A 19,296-nucleotide genomic window follows, 5' to 3' on the forward strand; every position below is an offset into this window, starting at 1 on the left:
AGGCAAGCACTAACCCCCCCCCCCCCCACCCCCCTTGGAAACCGAAACAAGACATCTAAACTCCACTGCCCGTCATGCAATGAATCGGTAAGTTTGTTTATCTGACATCCTCCCCCACCCTCTGTCTCTTTCTCTGCCTCTCTCTCTCTCTCTCTCACCTTCCCTCTCTTGGTTTACATGTGTGATGGAGTGTTTGGATGTTGAAGTTGTGTGTGTGTGTGTGTGAAGTCAGTTTCTCACACATGCACATTCATTCTCTCTCTCTCTCCCTCTCCTGTGATTTACATGTGTGATGGAGTGTGTGGATGTTTATAGTGTGTGTGTGTGTGTGTGTGTGTGTGTGTGTGCATGCTCCCCCCCCCCCCCCCCCCCCAAAAAAAAGTCACTCTCACACACATTCTCTCTCACCTTTCTCTTCTTCTCCCATACATGTATACACAAACACATACCAATTTTTTTTTTCCAGAGTGCAGTCAGCAGCAAGAAAAACATCAGGAAAAGAGAAAGGAAGGAGGCAAAAAATTGAGACAATCCGGCATCGAGAACATCAAGAGCGGTGTGAACGAGGAGGAGAGTTGTATGGGGCAGGACTGTTCTGAACACCAAAACAGCTTTCTTTTTTGTTTTTGTTTTCTTTTTATGTTATGAACAGACACCTGAAAAAAAATATTTGTGTATAAATTTACCTGTTTTGTGTCTTGGTCTACTAGGAGAGACAAGACCAAACTTTAAATGCAATTTTCTCAAAACGTTCATTTTTCGTGGACTTGCATATTTGTGCAACGAAACACACACACTTCCCATCAGCATAATGACACCAAATTTTGTGTACTAATGTAAAAATGGCTGCTGAGTGCAATAAGACTATCAGGGACATTCTATCTCAATTACTTTACTTGCTACATGTGTGAGATGTGAACTGTCATTGCGACTGAAAAAACACCCTTTTTGATTGAGTGGTGAGTGAACATTATAAATTTTTTACCAAAGCTTTCATGTGTTAATTGCACTCTCTGGTCACTGAAGTGAAACTCTGTTATATCAGACACTTCTCAGAGAGGCAGCTTCTATGAGATCTAGTCTGCGAAATGGAGCTACCCTTCAGAACATTAAAAATATTCATAACTTTAATTCTAGTCAAGCTGTTTACTTAAAAATTGGTGTGTGGCATACCTTTGATGTCTTCTCTCTCTGTGCCAAATTTCAGAGTGATACATTACTTAGAAGTTGAGAAACAAAAATACCCCCAAATCTACGCCTAGCGCTACCTTAAGTTAATGGAGATCTTGGAGACCTCTGTTTTGCCGGTCTCCTTTACATTTACATAGGCAATTGATCAAACGTTTGTACATATTTTAGAAGAGGGGAAACCACAGGCTGTTGATAGGCTTTGGAAAGGTTCATTCAAGTGATTTGCTTTCCTTTTCCAAATCACTGAGTCATACAGGTCTTGCGAAATCAATTTTTATTCTTGAAAATTGAAAACAGTCTTCCTCAAAATGGCAATGCCACAACAGTCTTGGACTCGGTCTTTTTCAACGTTTGTCATCTTTGGATGTGCTTGAGGAATTGTGAATAATGTGGACAGTGAAGAAGAAGAAACCAAGGAAGGTAATTCTAATGAAGAGGAGACTGAGGTTAACTGCTCCTTTTCTTGCTTGTTTTTTACTTGAGTGCATGTGATTTTCTTTGAAGAAATCTTCTCAAAATAAGTATCTTATTATTTAAATGATGAAGAAATCACAACTAGAGTCCTTCTTTTGCGTGTTCTTTGTGAAAGAATTTGAGCATCGATCAGTGTAATGTCACGCATAAATTTCCACAAGTGGAGGCCCTACAGCAGGTTAAGGGTGCATAGTACTACCAGAGATATTTTCCTCAGCACATGGAATACAGCTGACCTCGAAAAGTGTTTGCAGTCAGTGGGTTAAAGTCCAGTTGTTGAGGGCTGGGGTGTTGGTTTGGTGAAGGTTGTTTGATTGTTCTGAACTGCAGCTCAGTAGGACCAGTTGGTTGTGCTTTTATGTGAACCACATGAAACTTTTTTTTTTTATCTTTTTTTTTTTTTTAATAATTTTTTTTTTTAGCTGTGTAAGGCATATTTTCATCTTGTTGCATATGTTAGTTGGAATTGTTAGCATTGATTTATTTGTGTTCGTGTGTAAGTGCTTTTCATGCAGCTTTTGGTGGAGACAGTTTGGTGGTGTTGCAAGACAGTGCTGTCTTTTCTGACTCACTTTGTTGCCTGAAACTTTGATCCTCTCCTTGCATTTTCCTTGTCTGATTTTTATTGTTTCATAATTGATTTAGCAAAAGGATATTAACATGGTTACGTTGTGAATTTTCTAATCGTTCTGCTGTGTTTGTGTTCAAATTTTTTGTTTTTTGTTTTTTTGTTATGTTTGAGTTAGAGTACACTATTCTAAATGATGATGGTATTTTAGCATTGATTTCTGTGTGTTTGTATTTCAGCGTATTTGAAGCATTTGGCAAGATCAAGAACTGTAAACTAGCTTCAGATCCAACCAGGCCAGGAAAACATAAGTGAGTGTTGTCTGTCTTTTTGCTGATCTGCAGTATGAATGTGTTAAGAAATATCAACGGACTTTGATAATTCAAATGCACATACAGGCTGATTTTCTTTAACAGAGGATTTTTTTAAATATATAAATTTGCTTCATAACCCCAAGCAGAACTGATGGCAGTATGTAAATAACTGCATTTGTCTTTATCAGGGCATGAAAGTTGTCTCCAGAAAGTCCCTAGTTTCTACCATTCATTGTAAGAAAATAATTTGCCCACAGAGTTGAGAATCTGGTTGCAGTCATGTACTTTGTCTTGTCTGATGACGTGAACAAGAACTGCCTCACCCATTTTCTTCACCTCAGTTGCATGCACGTGACTGAGCTATGTCCCCTCCCCCCACCCCCACCCCCGCCCCCCATCCCCTGAACCCTGCATCCAGCAAGAGTATGAATTTGGAGTCTGAAAGGTTGGCAGCTGTGTGGCTATATGTGTGTTGTTGCTGTGTTTCAGAGGCTACGGATTTATAGAATATGAAACACACCAAAGTCAGATGGATGCAGTGACATCGATGAATCTCTTTGATTTGGGTGGGCAGTATCTGCGGGTTGGCAAGGTGAGTTGGGAGCTATTTTGGACATTATGTCTGAGGAAAGGTAGATTTGTTTTTGACATTTTGTGACAATATGAAGACCATGTTATTGGTTGAATTGTTTTTCAGTGTTACACATGGGCAGACATGGGCATTTTTTGCAGTGTTGGGAATCGGCAGTTAAGGATCTAAGATCAACAGTTAAGACCGAAATTCATACAGTATTAGAATTACTTACAGTGATTAACTAAGATCATTTGACAAATAGTGCACACAGGCCACAGATGTTTTGTGTGCACAGTCATACACACCGACACACCCATAGTAGGTTGTGTGACTGCAGATAGCACCAATACTTTAAAAGTGCATAAAAGTTTTGACGGATAGATGGTTATTGAAGTCTGTACAACATTTTGACAGGTTTTACGTTGATCAGAAATGATAATGTTTGTTTTCGTTGTTGTGTGACAGAAGGAAATATTTGATAGATCTGTTGCTTTATGTATGGACTACACAACTGCGCTGCAGATACACATGCCTGACAATGGCTGTAGCAAGAGGAAACAAAAGTTGTGGAGTTGATTGACTGATTGATTGATATGGATACTTATTTTGCGCCTATCCTCGTTCAGAGACCAAGCTCTAAGTGCTTTACAAACTTGGGGTCATTTACACAACAGGCTGCCTACCTGGGTAGAGCCAACTGACGGCTGCCATTGGGCACTCATTATTCGTTTCCTGTGTCATTCAAACAGATTTCAGGTACGCACACATACACACTCAGACAAACATGTAACATTTTTAATATTTAGTTATGATCCCACATTCTGAATTTCCTATATCATTCAACGGATGAAACCTGTTCGTTATGCCTGTGGTGTTAGAGCATGTGCAACATGAAGGCTGTGCAGGAAGATAGAGCATTGGAGCGTTGTGTGTTGCAGGCGATTACTCCACCAGAGACAGCCACTCCCACCCCCACACCATCCAGCATGCCCACAGCAGCCGCTGTGGCCATCGCTGCCACCACGGCCAAGATTCAGGCCATGGATGCTCAGCAGCAGCCTTCCTCTTTGGTCAGTTCCAGTCAGCCTTGTGTGCACTATCAGTACTTATCAGTGATGATAATAGCACAGGCTTTTGTTTTCTTTCTTTTTTTAATCTCACACACAGCATTTTCAGGCCTATAACATGCTGTTCTATTAATAACATATCAGTAGGACATGTTGCACACAAGCACACACATGCATGCACGCATGTATACACTCGTGCAAACACATGCATGCACGCACACGCGCAAGCATTCATGCACACACACACGCGCACATGCACACGCGCAAGCATTAGATGTGGATTAATAAAATACAGTTTAATTACACCTACTTAACCGTGAATGGATTGTTGCATCAGTCAGCAGGGGTTCAGAAGGGTCATAGTTCTGCTTTTTACACTGGGAAACTGCATTATTGTCCAATATGAAGTGTAGAGATTTCTAACAAGTTCATTGCACTACATTACACATTGTTACATTCAGGTGCCTAATTCTATGATAAGTATTTACTGTATCATTGCTACTGTGGGGCAATGACGACACTGCAGCAGAAGTTCAACAGTTGATGTAAAGAAAAACCTTCAAGTGGGGGGGGGATGATAGCATGTACAAAGCCATGTCTAACCATAGTGATAGTGGAGTTAAGAGAGAAAAATGTACACAACAGTGTTAAAATGAACATTTGGGGGGGGGGGAATTTACACACATTAGTCTAACTGGTGGTAGTGAGGTTGTTGAGGCAGAGTACTGAATTGTACACAAAATGCTCCTTGGGGTCGTATACTTCTTCACAGGCCCGCCATGTTCCGTTCCTGACTCTCACTGTTTCACCTCCATTGATGTTCCTCATCATCATGTCGGCCCCACCTCAGACCCCATCTCGGCCTCGTTCCCGCCCGTGACTGGCCCTTCTGCAGGGGTGCGCGGCTCTCTTGCAACCCCACACCTGTTTCTTGTATGGAGCCCCGGGTTTGCTGCCCAGGCTGCATCACCTCCCATGAACACTGGCCGGTACCCCGGGTCTGGCCATCCCATTGCAGAGCACAGCAACAGGCACGGTTGATGTCAAGGAACCTGTCAGCAGGCACCCGTCTTCAGTGTCATGGTCTGTGTGCCCCTGGAATCACAGCGCCACAGAAACACACCTCACCTCCGACTGCATGCTGACCCCATCCTCTTTGTCTCATCTTCAAATATAGAGACCTGAAAAAAAAATATAATTGTGTGAATTGAAGGACAAGAGAAAAGAATGAGAGAGAAAAGAAAGAGAGAATAAAGAGACTCAGACTGACAGTTTTTTTTACACACACACACATACACACACACTGACAGTATGGCAGACTCAGTAAAAATCTACAGAAATATTACTTGGAAAAGTATTTCAATACTTGAGAAAAATAAAAACTGCCTCTGAAAACAAAAATCAAAGAACTTGAAAAAAAAAAAATGAAAAAAAAGAAAAGAAGTAAATCAATGGGCTCACAAAAAAAGAAGAAGAAAGGTATTCAGATGGCTTTTTTTTCTTTCTTTTTTTTTTTTTTTTTTTTTGCTATGAAACAAAACAAAAACTCATGAAATAAAATAGAATACTATATTATATTTATTAAATATTATATATCTGTAGACTATTATATTATTTTCCACATACCTTTGATATGCATTTTCCACAATGAACTGACGACACCAAGCAGTCCAATGTTGACACATCAACGATGATGTTCTGTGAGGACTGTGGCTGTCCCGAGCGAAGTTGTACTTCGGGAACTGATGCACTTTTTTTTGACGGTGGTTCTTCGTCTGAACTGGAGTCACTGTCACCCGTACACACGTTTTCTGGTGAAAACGTCCAATTTTCTCTTCGAACTGAGAAGCGGCGTGCTTTCACTGACGCCGGTCGATGTCGAAGGCACCGCTAAGTCGGTCGCTGTTTCGGCAGACTTTTTTTCAGCTTGTGTTGTAATCTTTCGCTTTCTCTTCTTTTTGCCGAATGCAAAGACAGTCCTAAACTTCTTTCCAGCGTGTCTTGGCATTGTCCGTGACTTTTAGTAGAAAATTTCGATCAAAATCTTAGGCAACTGGTGTGTCGATTGAAACCGTGATGAAAACAGACGCCATCTTGGAAAAAGTCACATGACCGATTGGGCCAATGGGCTATTTTTTTACTCCGACAAGCCAATCAGAAACCTCGACTCAGCCACAACCCCTAAAAAATGCCTCTCGGGTTCCTTCGGATTTGCTCTTCGTGTGTTTCCGTGAGTGGAATTTTCCACAGGAAATTGCAATGAGAAGACAGACCGGTGAATGACCTTCACACTGATACCAAACAAGATGGGGTTTCCAAACCAGATCGCGAGCACCAGGCTGTCCAAATCGATGCAAACTTCGAGTTTTTTGTCACATTCGCTCAAACTTCACACACACCCAGGTCAGAAAATGATTTTATTTGCAATGAAATCGGTCAAATTGAGCAAAATGGTTGACAGAAATGCAAAGAAGAGACATTGTTTGACCAAATACAAGTATAATCCCAAAACACGTTTTTTAATGATTTTTGGTGAAAAACCTATGCCGTGGTCCACCTAAATGTGTTGCTTTCAGCAGGATTGTTCATAGTTCTGTGAATGTCATGGGGTGATACCATTTGGTGGATGTTTTTTGGCTGCCACATAATTATTACTTTTGGCGGGTCTGCTTAGAGTACCTTGTATTTCACAAAATGTTCCAATATATATGTTATTTCCTGAAGCACTCCACATTTTTTCTTGTTTTTTCAGACAGTATGCTTTTTGTGTCTTGGTTTGCTGTGTGGGATACTTTTAAAGGTGAAATAAACAATGTGCCACTGGGAATGTAAACAAGTAGAAGTCTTAAGTGGCTTATTTGCTGTTAAAAAAAAAAAAAAAAAAGTTTGTTGTAGCTTTAAAATTAATCTGCAGAACAATTGAACAAAAAGACTTGCAGAAATGTGAAATAATCAGTGTCCAAATTGAAAACTTTAGAAGTATATTGTTTGCAGTGTGGCATCTTCTGTGGGAAGGCCACAAGCCATCCTGACAAATTTATTCCATGTGGTCGTTCTGCTGCCACTGGGACTATGATAGTATGAGTGAAGACATGGCTGTGTGGGGGAAATGCTATGACAGTGAGTGTAGGCATGGCTGTTCAATGTGTTTGGACCAGTCTGCATGTAAATAGATAATGGGAACTGGGGGGCAAGGGGGGGGGGGGATGCGATAGCATGTACAAAGCCATGTCTAACCATGGAGTGGATAGTGTGAGGTGTGGAGAGAGAGAGAGAGAAATGTACACCCAAGCAGTGTCTAACCATGGATGGACAGTTTGAGGTGTGGAGGGGGGGGAGGGAGAAGAATTTACACACAGCATTGTCTAACCATGGAGTGGATAGTGTGAGATGTGGAGGGAGGGAGGGAGAAATGTACACACAAGCAGTGTCTAACCATGGATGGACAGTGTGAGGTGTGGAGGGGGGGGAGGGAGAAGAATTTACACACAGCATTGTCTAACCATGGAGTGGATAGTGTGAGGTGTGGAGGGAGGGAGGGAGGGAGAAATGTACACACAAGCAGTGTCTAACCATGGATGGACAGTGTGAGGTATATGTTTTCAACAGGGCCCCCCAGGCCTGGCCATGCCTCCTCTGGGCGGCCCCTCCATGATGTCCTCCACCACCATGTCCGGCCCCCCTCAGCCCCTCCCGGCCTCCGTAACCGCAGTGACAGCCCCCTTTGCAGCGGCTGCGGGCAATCCCTTGCAGAACCCCCAGCACCTGTTGCCCAACCCCATCATGGGCCCCGGGGGCATGCCCATGACACCCCAGGCTGCAGCCTCCCTGCTGACACCACTGCGCCCCGGTACCCCGGGTCTGGGCCTGCCCGTGATGCCTCCGCCCATCAACACCACCAGTGCTGGTGAGGGGCCGGGTCCTCAGGCAGGGCACCGGCTGTGCTTGTGTTGTGGAGCTGTGTGGCCCCTGGGCCTGGCCTGGTCTCTGTTTCTCTCCTCCCTGCCCTGCTGTCTTGCCACTCATCAATCTTTGTAGGGTAGACCTTACAGGGCTTCAGTGCCAAATCTCCGTTAGTTTGTTGGATCTTGATCGTGAAATAATGTTGCACAAGTTGGGATGAGAAAGGGACCCTTTTTGAGAGCAAATGAAAAACCTGTTAAAAGTTGGTATCATTTTCTTTTATACCAGTGTTAAAAACAAGTCCTATTCAGATCTGATTGGATTGGTCTTTTTGGTTTGATATTTACATCTTGCGAAAGAATTAAAACAAGCAAATAACTGTTTCTCTCTGAATTAATTTCACGCTATGATCAAGCCAACAGGTTGATGCTAATGACAAATAAGTTTTAATAAATTATATTACAATGAATAAAACACGATGATTGGTGTCAGACCCAGCCAACACACTGACAAATTCATGTAAATCACTTTGAACCATTTGATGTAATGTATGAAAGGTATCAGAGAGAAGTGTGTTGGATGTGGTTAAAGAAGATAAAAATTATAATCATATTTAACAAGTTTTGATTTTTTTTCTTCCGCATCATTAAATGTTAATGCAGTAACGTACATTTTATCACATTTGATAATTCAGTTATGTATGACAGTTGCGTCCCCGGCTACGACCATCAGAAGAGCAGAGGAGCCAGCTGCTGTATCAACTATTAGGGCTAGAATTATAGAGATAAGTGTATTGCCCAAATTAATCCACACTAAGCCAAGAAGGCTTTAGCACAGTCGGCACTTGGATATTCCCCAAAGGCTAACAGCCCCCAAGTCTGCAGCACTTGCAGCCAGTGTAATCTTGCTTCCTAGTTTAAGAGTCCTTGCCCATCACAAAATTTGAAAATATATTCCCATTGCAGTGGAGAAACAATTATACAACTTTACCTTGCTCTCACCTTGCTGTTGGCTTAACTGTAAGCTTATGTCAATCTCTGATACAGGCCAAGCATTTGGGCAAAAATCATTCAGTCACACATCAAACGTTAATCAAGATAATTATAATTGTAAGAATGCTGAAAGGTTCCCACATGATATTATGTCACTTCTGCTGTTGCCAGCATTTATTTCAGTCTTTTTCTTTCTTTTATTTTTTTTTCTCTCTTTCCTTTAAAACAATTTTTGGGTATTTTTATTTTTTATTTTTAGTGCACAGTAATTTTTGTGGTTGTCCAGCAGGAATCCAACTGTTTGGAAGAGGTTGGAATCAGTAGTAGGTCAGACAGTGGGATTATTTATCACAAAACAAAACACACATACATAGCCTTTCTCATTTCGTCTTTGCTCTTCATTCTTCCTGTTCTACTCTCTTTTGAGAAAGACCGTTCATCTTGATAGATAACTAAGCCTTGACTCGCAAATAAGAAAGGCATCCGTTGCAGAATTAGTACATTTGATTTGCAAGATAAAAATATTTGTGGTATTTAAGCTGATGAGCAGATGATTAAGATCAGGTGTAAATGCTCAGAATAATAATAATACTAACTTTGGCAGGTGTAGCAACTTTGAAAAGTAAACATTAATGATGTGATCGTGTGACTTTGTCCTGGAAGCAGTTAGCTCTAATATTTGGTTGCTGTGCAGGAAAGTTTTGTTTCACTGATACCTGTAATCGTGAAGTGTTTTGCCTATGCTCAGGAATCTTGGGAAGAGGTTTGGGTCCTCAAGGCAACAATCAAATGTTTAACAACCAACTGGCTCAAAATTTACTGCAACGGATGCCTCAACCAATGGCTCAGGCGATATCTTCTATGAACACTCCTCGTGCTTTCCTTGGTGGTATGTTTCAATATTGACTGTATTGCTTGTCATGGTTTCCATCTTGTGGGGGTTGGCTTTTTGTGTTTGAGTTCATTCCCCTTCTCTTTTTCTTTGTGTTCCTCAGAGATGGGATTTCTCAGGATGGGTGGGAAGAGAAGGGAATACGGATGCCATTCGGTGTGATTGTGAGATATTTATCAATCCATTGAGAAATTTTACAGGCAGTTAATGTTGCCCGCAGTGCATGCGTTACGAATTTCCATTACCATTGCCTGTCCAACTTCTTTTGACGTTTTGTTTTAATGGGTTTATCGTGTATCGGATGAAGATGTCAGAGCTGTTCAGTGATGAAAACTGTTTGCTTCCAGTTATTTTGAATCATCTGCATCAGCAAAGAAAGTGAAAAATGTGGTTTTTTGGCATACTTCTGAATATGTTCAGAAAAGTGGGGCAGTTTTGTCGCACAGTTCAGCTTATGTTACGAGAAAGAAGGAAGAAGTCGTTTATTGTCAAGAGAGAGCGGGGGAAATGTCAGAATAGATACTGTGATATATCTTTTGGCATCCTGGAAACTTGGAAGCAGTACTGGGTCCTTTGAGGTCTTGGAAATTATAAGAAAATAGCTGGGTGTTACTTGGAAAGGACGCGAGTCATTGAAAATCGGGTTTTTCTCATGCAGCTTTTTTCTTTCCCTCTCATCAAATTGTGCTCATTAGGAAACCAAATGTCACTTCTTATTTTTAAAAGATCTAAGTAAGCATGAACACAACCGTATGACATCATTTTGCGCAAACATGTATACTGACTTCACTGCGTTCTTTTTCTTCTTCTGCAGTACACACAGGCACATGTTTGCACTGTGTGTATGCCCACGCATACAGACACATTTTTCTGTCATTGGTAATGGTATGCATTTTCATTTCTTGAATATTTTAAAGTGAATGTATGAATTGTGTAAGTTTTTATAGATAAGTTTAGGAATAGCTTTGTTCATGTTGCCAAAGTCATTAATGATTTCAGGAAACAGTTGAAACTCGGGCGACAAAAAGAAAAAAAGAAAAAAAAAGTTTGGTTTTGTAAATCACTTTGTGAGGAGGTACACAGCTGCGCATTTAGATACCTGTTTTTGAGCCGTGACTATGTCGAGGAAAGATCATGTTGCTTGAAGGCTTGACTGACACCAGGGGTTGTTCCTCCTGGATCTGAGCAGGGACATGCTGCTTTCCTTGGAATGACTTTCTTTTCTTTCTTTGAGAAATGTTAAATTTCTCCATCCCATCTCTGGTTTCTGTTGTGAACTTGTGTTCATGTGAGAGGAGACTGGCCAGGCTATGGGGGAAAAGTGAAACACACAAGCACAGCCACGTGTACTGAATCATGTTTGAGATTGTGATGTCTGCATGTCTTGTACTGACACTTTGTTCTTTGTCAGACTGTTGCAGGTCGAATGAGGATGGCTGTTGTATGATTTTGCTTGCATGAGAAATATGAGACTGCATGAAAGAGGGGTGGATATGAGTGCATGTGTGTGTGTGTTGTGTTGGTGTGTGTGAGGTGTATGAAGCGTGTGTGTATGTGTGAGAGAGAGAGAGAGAGAGAGAAAGCTTGTGTTTGAATGTGTGTGTGTGCGAACGTGTGTGTGAGTTGTGAGTGCAAGGTGGAGGTCGCTGCGGGTGTGTGTGTGTGACTTGGTGTGTTTCTCTTCCCTGTCGTTACAGCCACGGCTGCAGTGCTGGCCACAGGTCTGCGCCACATGCTGGAGCAGAAAGCAGCGGCAGCTGCGGCCGCCCAGGCCCCGCCCCCCAGCCTCATGCAGATCCTGCCGCCCATGCTGCAGCAGCAACAACAGCAGCAGCAGCAGCAACAGCAGCAGCAGCTGGAGGAGGAGAAGAAAGAGGAGGAGCTGCCTCAGACACTGGCCCAGCAGGAAAACCTGAAGATCAGTGGCAGCAATGCCAGGCACATGGTCATGCAGAAACTGATGAGAAAAGCAGAGGTGAGCTGCTGTCTGTTGCTGTCTTGTAGGCAGTGGTGACACTGACAGACAGGTAATCAAGTCCTAAAGGTGACAGGCAGTCAGTCAAAGCCAGCAGTCTCCACACTCTGTTGACCAGTTGTGATTAAACAGTGTCTTCTTACTGGGAATACGTAACAACACAGGACATCATGGAGAGTAGCTTCATGTAGTCTGTCTGCACTTGTTGAAATTTGATCATGCTAATAAGAGCTTGAGTAAAAGTTGTCATATCTTTTTTTTCCTTTTCCTATCTGAATGTCCTATTTTCAGTGAATTTGCCAATAGATGAAGCATGTTCTGTACCCAGAGAGCCTAGTATTGTAGCTTGTTTTGTCACAAAGGTGTTTAAAACTTCGAAGTCCAGTTGGAAAATTGTAAGAAGATTGTGGAAAGGTTAGGAAGTATGTTAATTGCATCAAACATTACATGCTGTGGTTCTCATGGTCATTTAGGTAATAAATGTGGAGTTTGCACCAGCTTGCTTGATTTTTTATTTTTTATATATATATTGTAATATGAGGGGGGAAATGAGGAAGTAATTGCATGTGAAGGAAATAATTTTGCATGGACTTGACAGAAATTTAAGATTTAAAATCAGGTACACATTGACAGCTCCTGTACATAGAACAGTGTGTGTGTGTGTGTGTGTGTACTGTGATGATATGTGTTGGTCTAACATATGTGGGACTGACATGTGGGTCTGACAAGTGCTGTACCCAGAATGGACTGTTTCAGTGCACTGTGATGGTGCTGCGCAACATGGTGGGGGTTGAAGATCTGGACGATGACCTGAAGGATGAGGTGACTGATGAGTGTGAAAAGTTTGGCAAAGTCAACCGGGTCATCATCTACCAGGAGAAGCAGAGTGAGGAAGAGAATGCTGAAGTCATTGTCAAAATCTTTGTGGAGTTCTCAAAGCAGGAAGGTGAGTTTTCTCAACTTTTTTTTTCTTTGCTCGTTCCCGACAGTTTTTTTCTCTTCCCAACAGTTTGGCACTTTCAGAGGAGAGATTGTGATTTCGCTGTGCTTGTTGTGTGTATGAGTGTGTGTGTGTATGTGTGCAATGTGTGTGCTCTGTGTGTGTGTGTGTGTGTGTATACAGGTGTGTAGGTATTGTGGGTTTGTTTTTTTATTTTTATTTTTTTATTTTTTATTTTATATAAAAGCTGGGCTATTCCCAAATCAAAGTGTGTTCTGTACATATCAGAGTACTTAAAGGTGGGATAGCAACTATGGGGTAAGAATACTGAAAATGAGCAGAATCCTTCGTTTCATTTTATCTGTGAACCTGCCTTGTATCAAACACACACACACATGCACACGCACACACACACCCACCTCCCACTACCTTCTACTTCCTCTGCTCCCTCCACACATGTTGTTTCTGTTTTTTGTTTTTGTTTGTTTCAATTGAATCGTTTAAAGCAGATTGTTAAAACTGAAAAAAGCAAAACTGTCAGTATTTGTGGTAAGTATATGTCAAAAAATAATGTCCTGTGCACACATAAAGAATTCAAATGAGTTCATATCTTTCAACCGTATAAGTATTGAGTTTATTTGATTAAAGTACTACTGAAGAAAAGATGAATAGTTTCATTTATCAGTTGACTACGAGTTCACTTTTTAAAGTTTCTCTCTTTTTTGTGTTGAATTTAAAAGAGAATTTTACTTTGTGTGTTTCAGAAGTGGAAAAGGCAGTTGCGGCATTGAATGGCAGGTTCTTCGGAGGCAGGGTTTTGACAGCTGAAAAATATGACCAGGAAATGTTTAATGCAAACGACTTGTCTGGATGAGACAGTCAGGTGTTGTGCGATGTGTGAAGACTTTGTGATGATCAAAGGAGCGAGGGCTGGCACTGCAGCACACAGCCCTTGTGATAGTGTGAACAGTTGGTGAGTGATGGCGTTCAGCAAGTACACCAATGTTTGAAGATGCTGTTGAGTTCCTTGCTACTGGGGTATTTCTACTTACCATGAGCACAACACATTTCCTGGGACCCCCAGGTCACCAGTTCTGTTGCCATCGGTGTTCGTATATCTGTGTGTGTGCGTGCATGCGTGTGTATGTGTGTGTCTGTGCATGCAAGTTCGTGCCTCAGATATTGAGAGACTGAAATTGGTCAAAAAGTTTATGTGAGGAGCATGTATGGTTATTGATAAATCAGACGCCATTGTTGAATATTCTTGTTCCTGAAAGTTAAAAAGAAAAAAAAAAGATGAATGTATGGGAGTGTGTAAATGAAGATGATGTGTTGTGGGAGAGAGAGCGTGAGAAAGATGATGTTTATTGACACATGCAGTCTCAAGCGTTGCAGGTGTTGTTGACAAAAATTAAAAAGAAAAGTTAGAAGAATGGTGTCAAGGTGGAGTGTGTGTGCCTGCTGTGTATGTATACATATCCATAAACTGTTTTTTGTTTTTTTAATTATTGCTGCTGCTGTAGCTTCTGTACATCTCCTGGATAGAAGATGGCTGCAGTGTGTCCAGCTGCTTGAGAGATTGTGCAGGATTGGCTTTAGGTTTTCTGGTTTTGTCAAAGGGATGAAGGTTGATAACTCAAGGTAATAAGTCAAGGTGCTTTTGCTTCTCACGAAAAGGATCCACTTGCTGATTCTTAACTGTGTCAGCAAATACAGAATACTTCATTATCTCTAAAAGAGAAATTTGTTTGCAGTTTTAAGTGTGACAAACTGTGCAGAAATGTTTGTATTTTGTTGACACTGTACATACGTAGCAGCTGCTACTGTCACACGTCTCCAGAATCATGAGCCAGAGAAAGAACATTTTTTCCTTTGAGTTCATATTTGCCTCTTTTCTTTTCTCCTCATTTTTTTTTTTTTTTTTTTTTTGGGGGGGGGGGGGGGGGGCGGGGGGTCCACATGATTAAGACAAGGGAAATACTCTTGTCCAGACTTTGAAAGTGTATGTCACAAGTTGTCTCCCATAGAACGTTTCCCCTTTGGTGTCATATACTGTACCATGTCAAACTGATGCAAACTAGGCCTATGGTTTGCTCTGGCCAAATTTCGCGCGGCTAACAGTGAAAAGACGCCCCTCTTAGTCTGGCCCGCTCTTAGCCAATCAAACGCCTCTAACAGCTATAAGCGCTGAATCATTCCTTTGGCCAAGGCTCTCCACGCCATCTTGTCAGGTTTTCGCTCTGTCTCGTCTAACGCTTTTATTGGCTATTAAGCGTTTTCATTTGGCCTTATTTTGTTGTATGCGGCTTGCACGTATATTGTTCTTACATTCTGTGTACTCGTTTCGACACGGCCCCCTCGATTCCTTTGTATTTTTCTACCTCTGAGTCGATCCTGTCTTTCCTTTCTCTGTTGGGGATCGAATTGTTCGCTGGGTGCTTATGCGCGGTACCATGCCTCGTATGCCATCCTACGAAGGCAGGGATCATGATGCTGGCAGAGATACTCGGCAAGAGACTCTCCCAGGCCCGGAGCTCATGATTTCTCCCGATAGGGACCGCGGCGATGCGTCTGCAGACGCAGATCGCGGAGGGGACGCTCGTCCCGATAAAATGGTCATGAAGGGGACCGGGGGGAAAGGGATACGAGCGTCGCCTCCCAAGGTGTCCCAGCACGAGGCAGGTGGAAGGGGGAGTAGCACGTCCTCTCTTGGTGGTGGGAACTCGCGGCTGGGTGCGGAAATGAAAATATAGAAGAAAAATCATATTGATATTGGAAAACTGGTGTTTAACTACACATACTTTACCGTGCCCCATGAGTGCAGACCCCGGGAGGGGGTCTGATTTGGGGAAGCTGGTGTTAAGCTGTATTTGATAGTGGTGATGCTACTGGTACATAAAGCTTGTCGTTTCAGGCGTAGGATTTTTTTTTTCTAAAGGCTCAACAGATGTACAGACACAGATGAGTAATATTATAGAGCACAAAAAAGAGGGGGAATATAGAAAGTGCTCCAAATTTTGCGTGCAACTGAGGCCCCAAGAAGATAATTTTTAAAATGTACAGAAATAACCCACCCCTTTCCCCCCACACATAGTCATACATTTGAACTCCTACACGTGTGGTGGTTGGTTCTTCTGAGAGAGGGAGTACATGAAAGAAGGGCATTGTACAATGTGACACACTGAAACAAGAAAAACCCACAGATGCAAAAGTACTTGGACATTAAAGTACACGGCAACTGCTCGTCACTACCGAAAACAAAACAACAAGCAGACAAATTGTGAATAATTAAAAAAAAAAAAAAATGTATTATTAAAGAGAAGACAAAAACACCACCACTTGCCAGAAAAAGCAAATGTTCATTTTAATTTAGACTTCCATGGGAGGAGATGGAGAGGTACATAAAAAGCAATCATACATATGTGCAATAAACAGCTGGAGGACCTAGACTTTGCAGATGACATAAGTCTTCTCTCCCACAGGCAGCAAGATGCGCAGGAGAAACTATGTCGTGTGGCAGAAGAAGCTGAGAAGACTGGACTCCAATCAACATTGGGAAAACAGAGGTCATGAGAGTCAACAAGAAGAAGCAAGATCCAGTGCAACTACACCAAGAGAACATCAAGGAGGTTGACAAGTTTGTCTACTTAGGCAGTGTTGTCAGCAAAGACGGGGGGACGGACGAAGACATCAAGAGCCGTATCAACAAAGCAAGACACGCCTTCAACACCCTTCGACCAATCTGGAGATCGACAGCCCTCTCAATCCGCAACAAGATCCGGATTTTTAACACCAACGTGAAGTCGGTTCTACTCTATGGCTCAGAGTCGTGGAGAGTGACAAAGACCAGCACCCACAAGCTTCAGACATTCACCAACAGATGTCTAAGAAACATCCTGAACATCAGATGGCCAGAGGTTGTCTCCAATGAAGAACTTTGGAACATGACAAAACAGGCCCCACTGGAGACGGAAATCAAGAAACGGAAATGGGGATGGATAGGCCATACACTACGCAAGCCTGCAACAAACATGACAAGACAGGCTCTTGATTGGAACCCACAGGGGAAAAGGAAAGTTGGCCGTCTGAAGCAGACCTGGCGGAGAAGCATTGAGGCAGAGACAAGGGCGGCCGGAATGACGTGGGCCGAACTGAAGAGGACCAGCCAGAGCCGGGTGCGTTGGAGGAGTGTTGTTGCGGCCCTGTGTTCCCCACGGAATCAAGAGGAATAAGTCAAGTAAGTCAAGTCATATGTGCAATACACACGTTTAAAAAAAACAACAAAAAAACATGCTTCTAAAGGTACAGATTCAAACGCTTTTGTGCCTGTTAACGAAACTACTGTTTATAATGAATGGAAACTGGTCTTCCACAGCATTTAAGTCGGTGTCTTAGGTTGAAAGCATGAGGTGTGATGGACTTTGCAGCTTCTCTCTCCTTCCCCATTCAGGTCTCATTGACTGCATGAGGGAGAGCAGTGTGTTCTGGGGTCAGCCGATGATAATGATATTGATACTTTTACACAGCGCCTATTCTCGGTCAGAGACCAAGCTCTAAGTGCTTTGCAAACATGGGGTCATTTGCACAACAAGCTGTGTATCTGGGTAGAGCTGGCTGACTGCTGCCAGGAGGCGCTCGTCATTCATTTCCTGTATCATTCAGTTGGGTTTCAGTCGTGCGCGCGCCCACACACACACACACGTAACATTTTACATGTTTGACCGTTTTGTTTATTTACCCTGCCATGTAGGTGATCATCAGTTCTGTTGTGCAGCAGTTGCTGATGCTATCACGAAGTGAGAGAGCTTTGTTGGTCATCTGTTGGTATATAGTTAATGTGCGGTCTGTCTGATTTTATGTCTTCGCTTTGTGTGATATTAGACAGGGTGGGGTGGGGTGGGGGTGTGTGGACAGAGGGGGATATACAAAGGATTGATTAGAGCAGTGCAATGTGTGATCTGTCTGATTTTATGTCTTCGCTTTGTGTGATATTAGACAGGGTGGGGGTGTGTGGACAGAGGGGGATATACAAAGGATTGATTAGAGCAGTGCAATGTGTGATCTGTCTGATTTTATGTCTTCGCTTTGTGTGATATTAGACGCAGGGTGGGGGTGGGGGGGTGTGGACAGAGGGGGATATACAAAGGATTGATTAGAGCAGTGCAATGTGTGATATTGTGTGATTACTGTGGCACACATGCTGACTTGATTTGGGCTGTTGGAGACGAAACAAAGAAAATACACAGCTATTGATCAGAAAGCAGTTGAAACATTAAAGGAGTTGGGATTCCTTTTGCCCTTTCCTTCACATTCACACTATGTCTGTACACAAGAGAAGTGACAAGTTTTAACCAGCAACGAAATACTCTTCAGCTTTCAAAAAATAGAAAATCGACCAAGACAAAGCTAAAAGCAGTCTCAGACACTCGCTGTTTAAACCAGGCAAAAGACGTAGGCAGATTGGAGGCTGCTCATGTTTCAGTCATGCAATTTGTGTCTGGAGTTTTTGTTAGTTTTCATTGTCTGTTGTTCTTTTTAAGCCTGATAAGTAAGCTGTGACAGTGAAGTGCTGTCATCTGGCTGGCATGCATTGACTGATCCACAATCGCAAGAACCAGGCCTTGATATTTTGTGCTCCTTTCGCTCAGCTCAGTTTTGTGGCAACATGAGTCACGCATTTCCACTTGTAAACATAATGCATTCAGTATTGTATTCAAATCTGTCTGGTAATAATGGGATAATTCGGCAGCTTGAGTCGGCGATTTTGAGTGGTAAGCACAATGAGTTCAGCATTGTATTCAAATCTGTCTGCTAGTAAGGCAGTCATTGACTGACTTGAATGTGTATCAGTCGGTCAATCGATGACAGAAACATTCATCTGATACAACTGACCTCATTTCTGAGCTGAGGGGTGGCGGAGGATATTGATATTCCACGCTGCCAGTCTTTGTATTCAAACCTCTTTGCCGGGATCTCAGTCATGAGTCGGATGATGATCGTTCGTTTATTTATAGTCTGTTCATCTAAGATGATGATATTAGACTGAGTCGGATGATGACACACACATATTATGCCATTGAAGTTGACTTTGAGTTTCAGTTTCAAGGGGACGTCAAGTTGATCAAAACGTGCTGACTGACTCATATACGACACAGCACATCGATTTTTATTTTAAAAAATTCTGCCGCGAGATCCTGCCAAATGCTGCAAGAAAAAAATCAAATGAAATAGAAAAGATAAAGAACACAAAGTTAAAATAGAAAGAAAAGATACATGAAAAGGAAATACACACTGCCCAGAACGTGTAGCAATGTGTGTTGACATTGAGGCATGGGTGTCTTGTGAGGCAGTATGTAGTGTGTCTTTCTGTCAAGCTGTTATATATATATATATATATATATATATA

The 19,296-nt window shown here is 42.2% G+C and overlaps 1 protein-coding gene across 2 annotated transcripts in view; it reads left to right on the top strand.

The window, feature by feature from the left end:
• The window catches only part of LOC143296421 (poly(U)-binding-splicing factor PUF60-like), a 28,544-nt gene extending 14,224 nt beyond the window's left edge, over positions 1-14,320 (top strand). Inside the window, exons 7-14 of one of the 2 annotated variants that reach the window (XM_076608325.1) lie at positions 2,473-2,544; positions 3,037-3,139; positions 4,060-4,191; positions 7,798-8,095; positions 9,832-9,972; positions 11,673-11,950; positions 12,707-12,896; positions 13,655-14,320. In XM_076608325.1, coding sequence (XP_076464440.1) covers positions 2,473-2,544; positions 3,037-3,139; positions 4,060-4,191; positions 7,798-8,095; positions 9,832-9,972; positions 11,673-11,950; positions 12,707-12,896; positions 13,655-13,764 — 1,324 coding nt within the window. In that variant the 3' untranslated portion in view covers positions 13,765-14,320. The remainder of the gene's footprint in view (positions 1-2,472; positions 2,545-3,036; positions 3,140-4,059; positions 4,192-7,797; positions 8,096-9,831; positions 9,973-11,672; positions 11,951-12,706; positions 12,897-13,654) is intronic. The other variant, XM_076608334.1, reaches the window with a different exon arrangement.
• Positions 14,321-19,296: the final 4,976 nt, after the last annotated feature.

This window comes from Babylonia areolata, chromosome 2 (genome assembly GCF_041734735.1).
Source record: "Babylonia areolata isolate BAREFJ2019XMU chromosome 2, ASM4173473v1, whole genome shotgun sequence".
Taxonomy (NCBI): domain Eukaryota; kingdom Metazoa; phylum Mollusca; class Gastropoda; order Neogastropoda; family Buccinidae; genus Babylonia; species Babylonia areolata.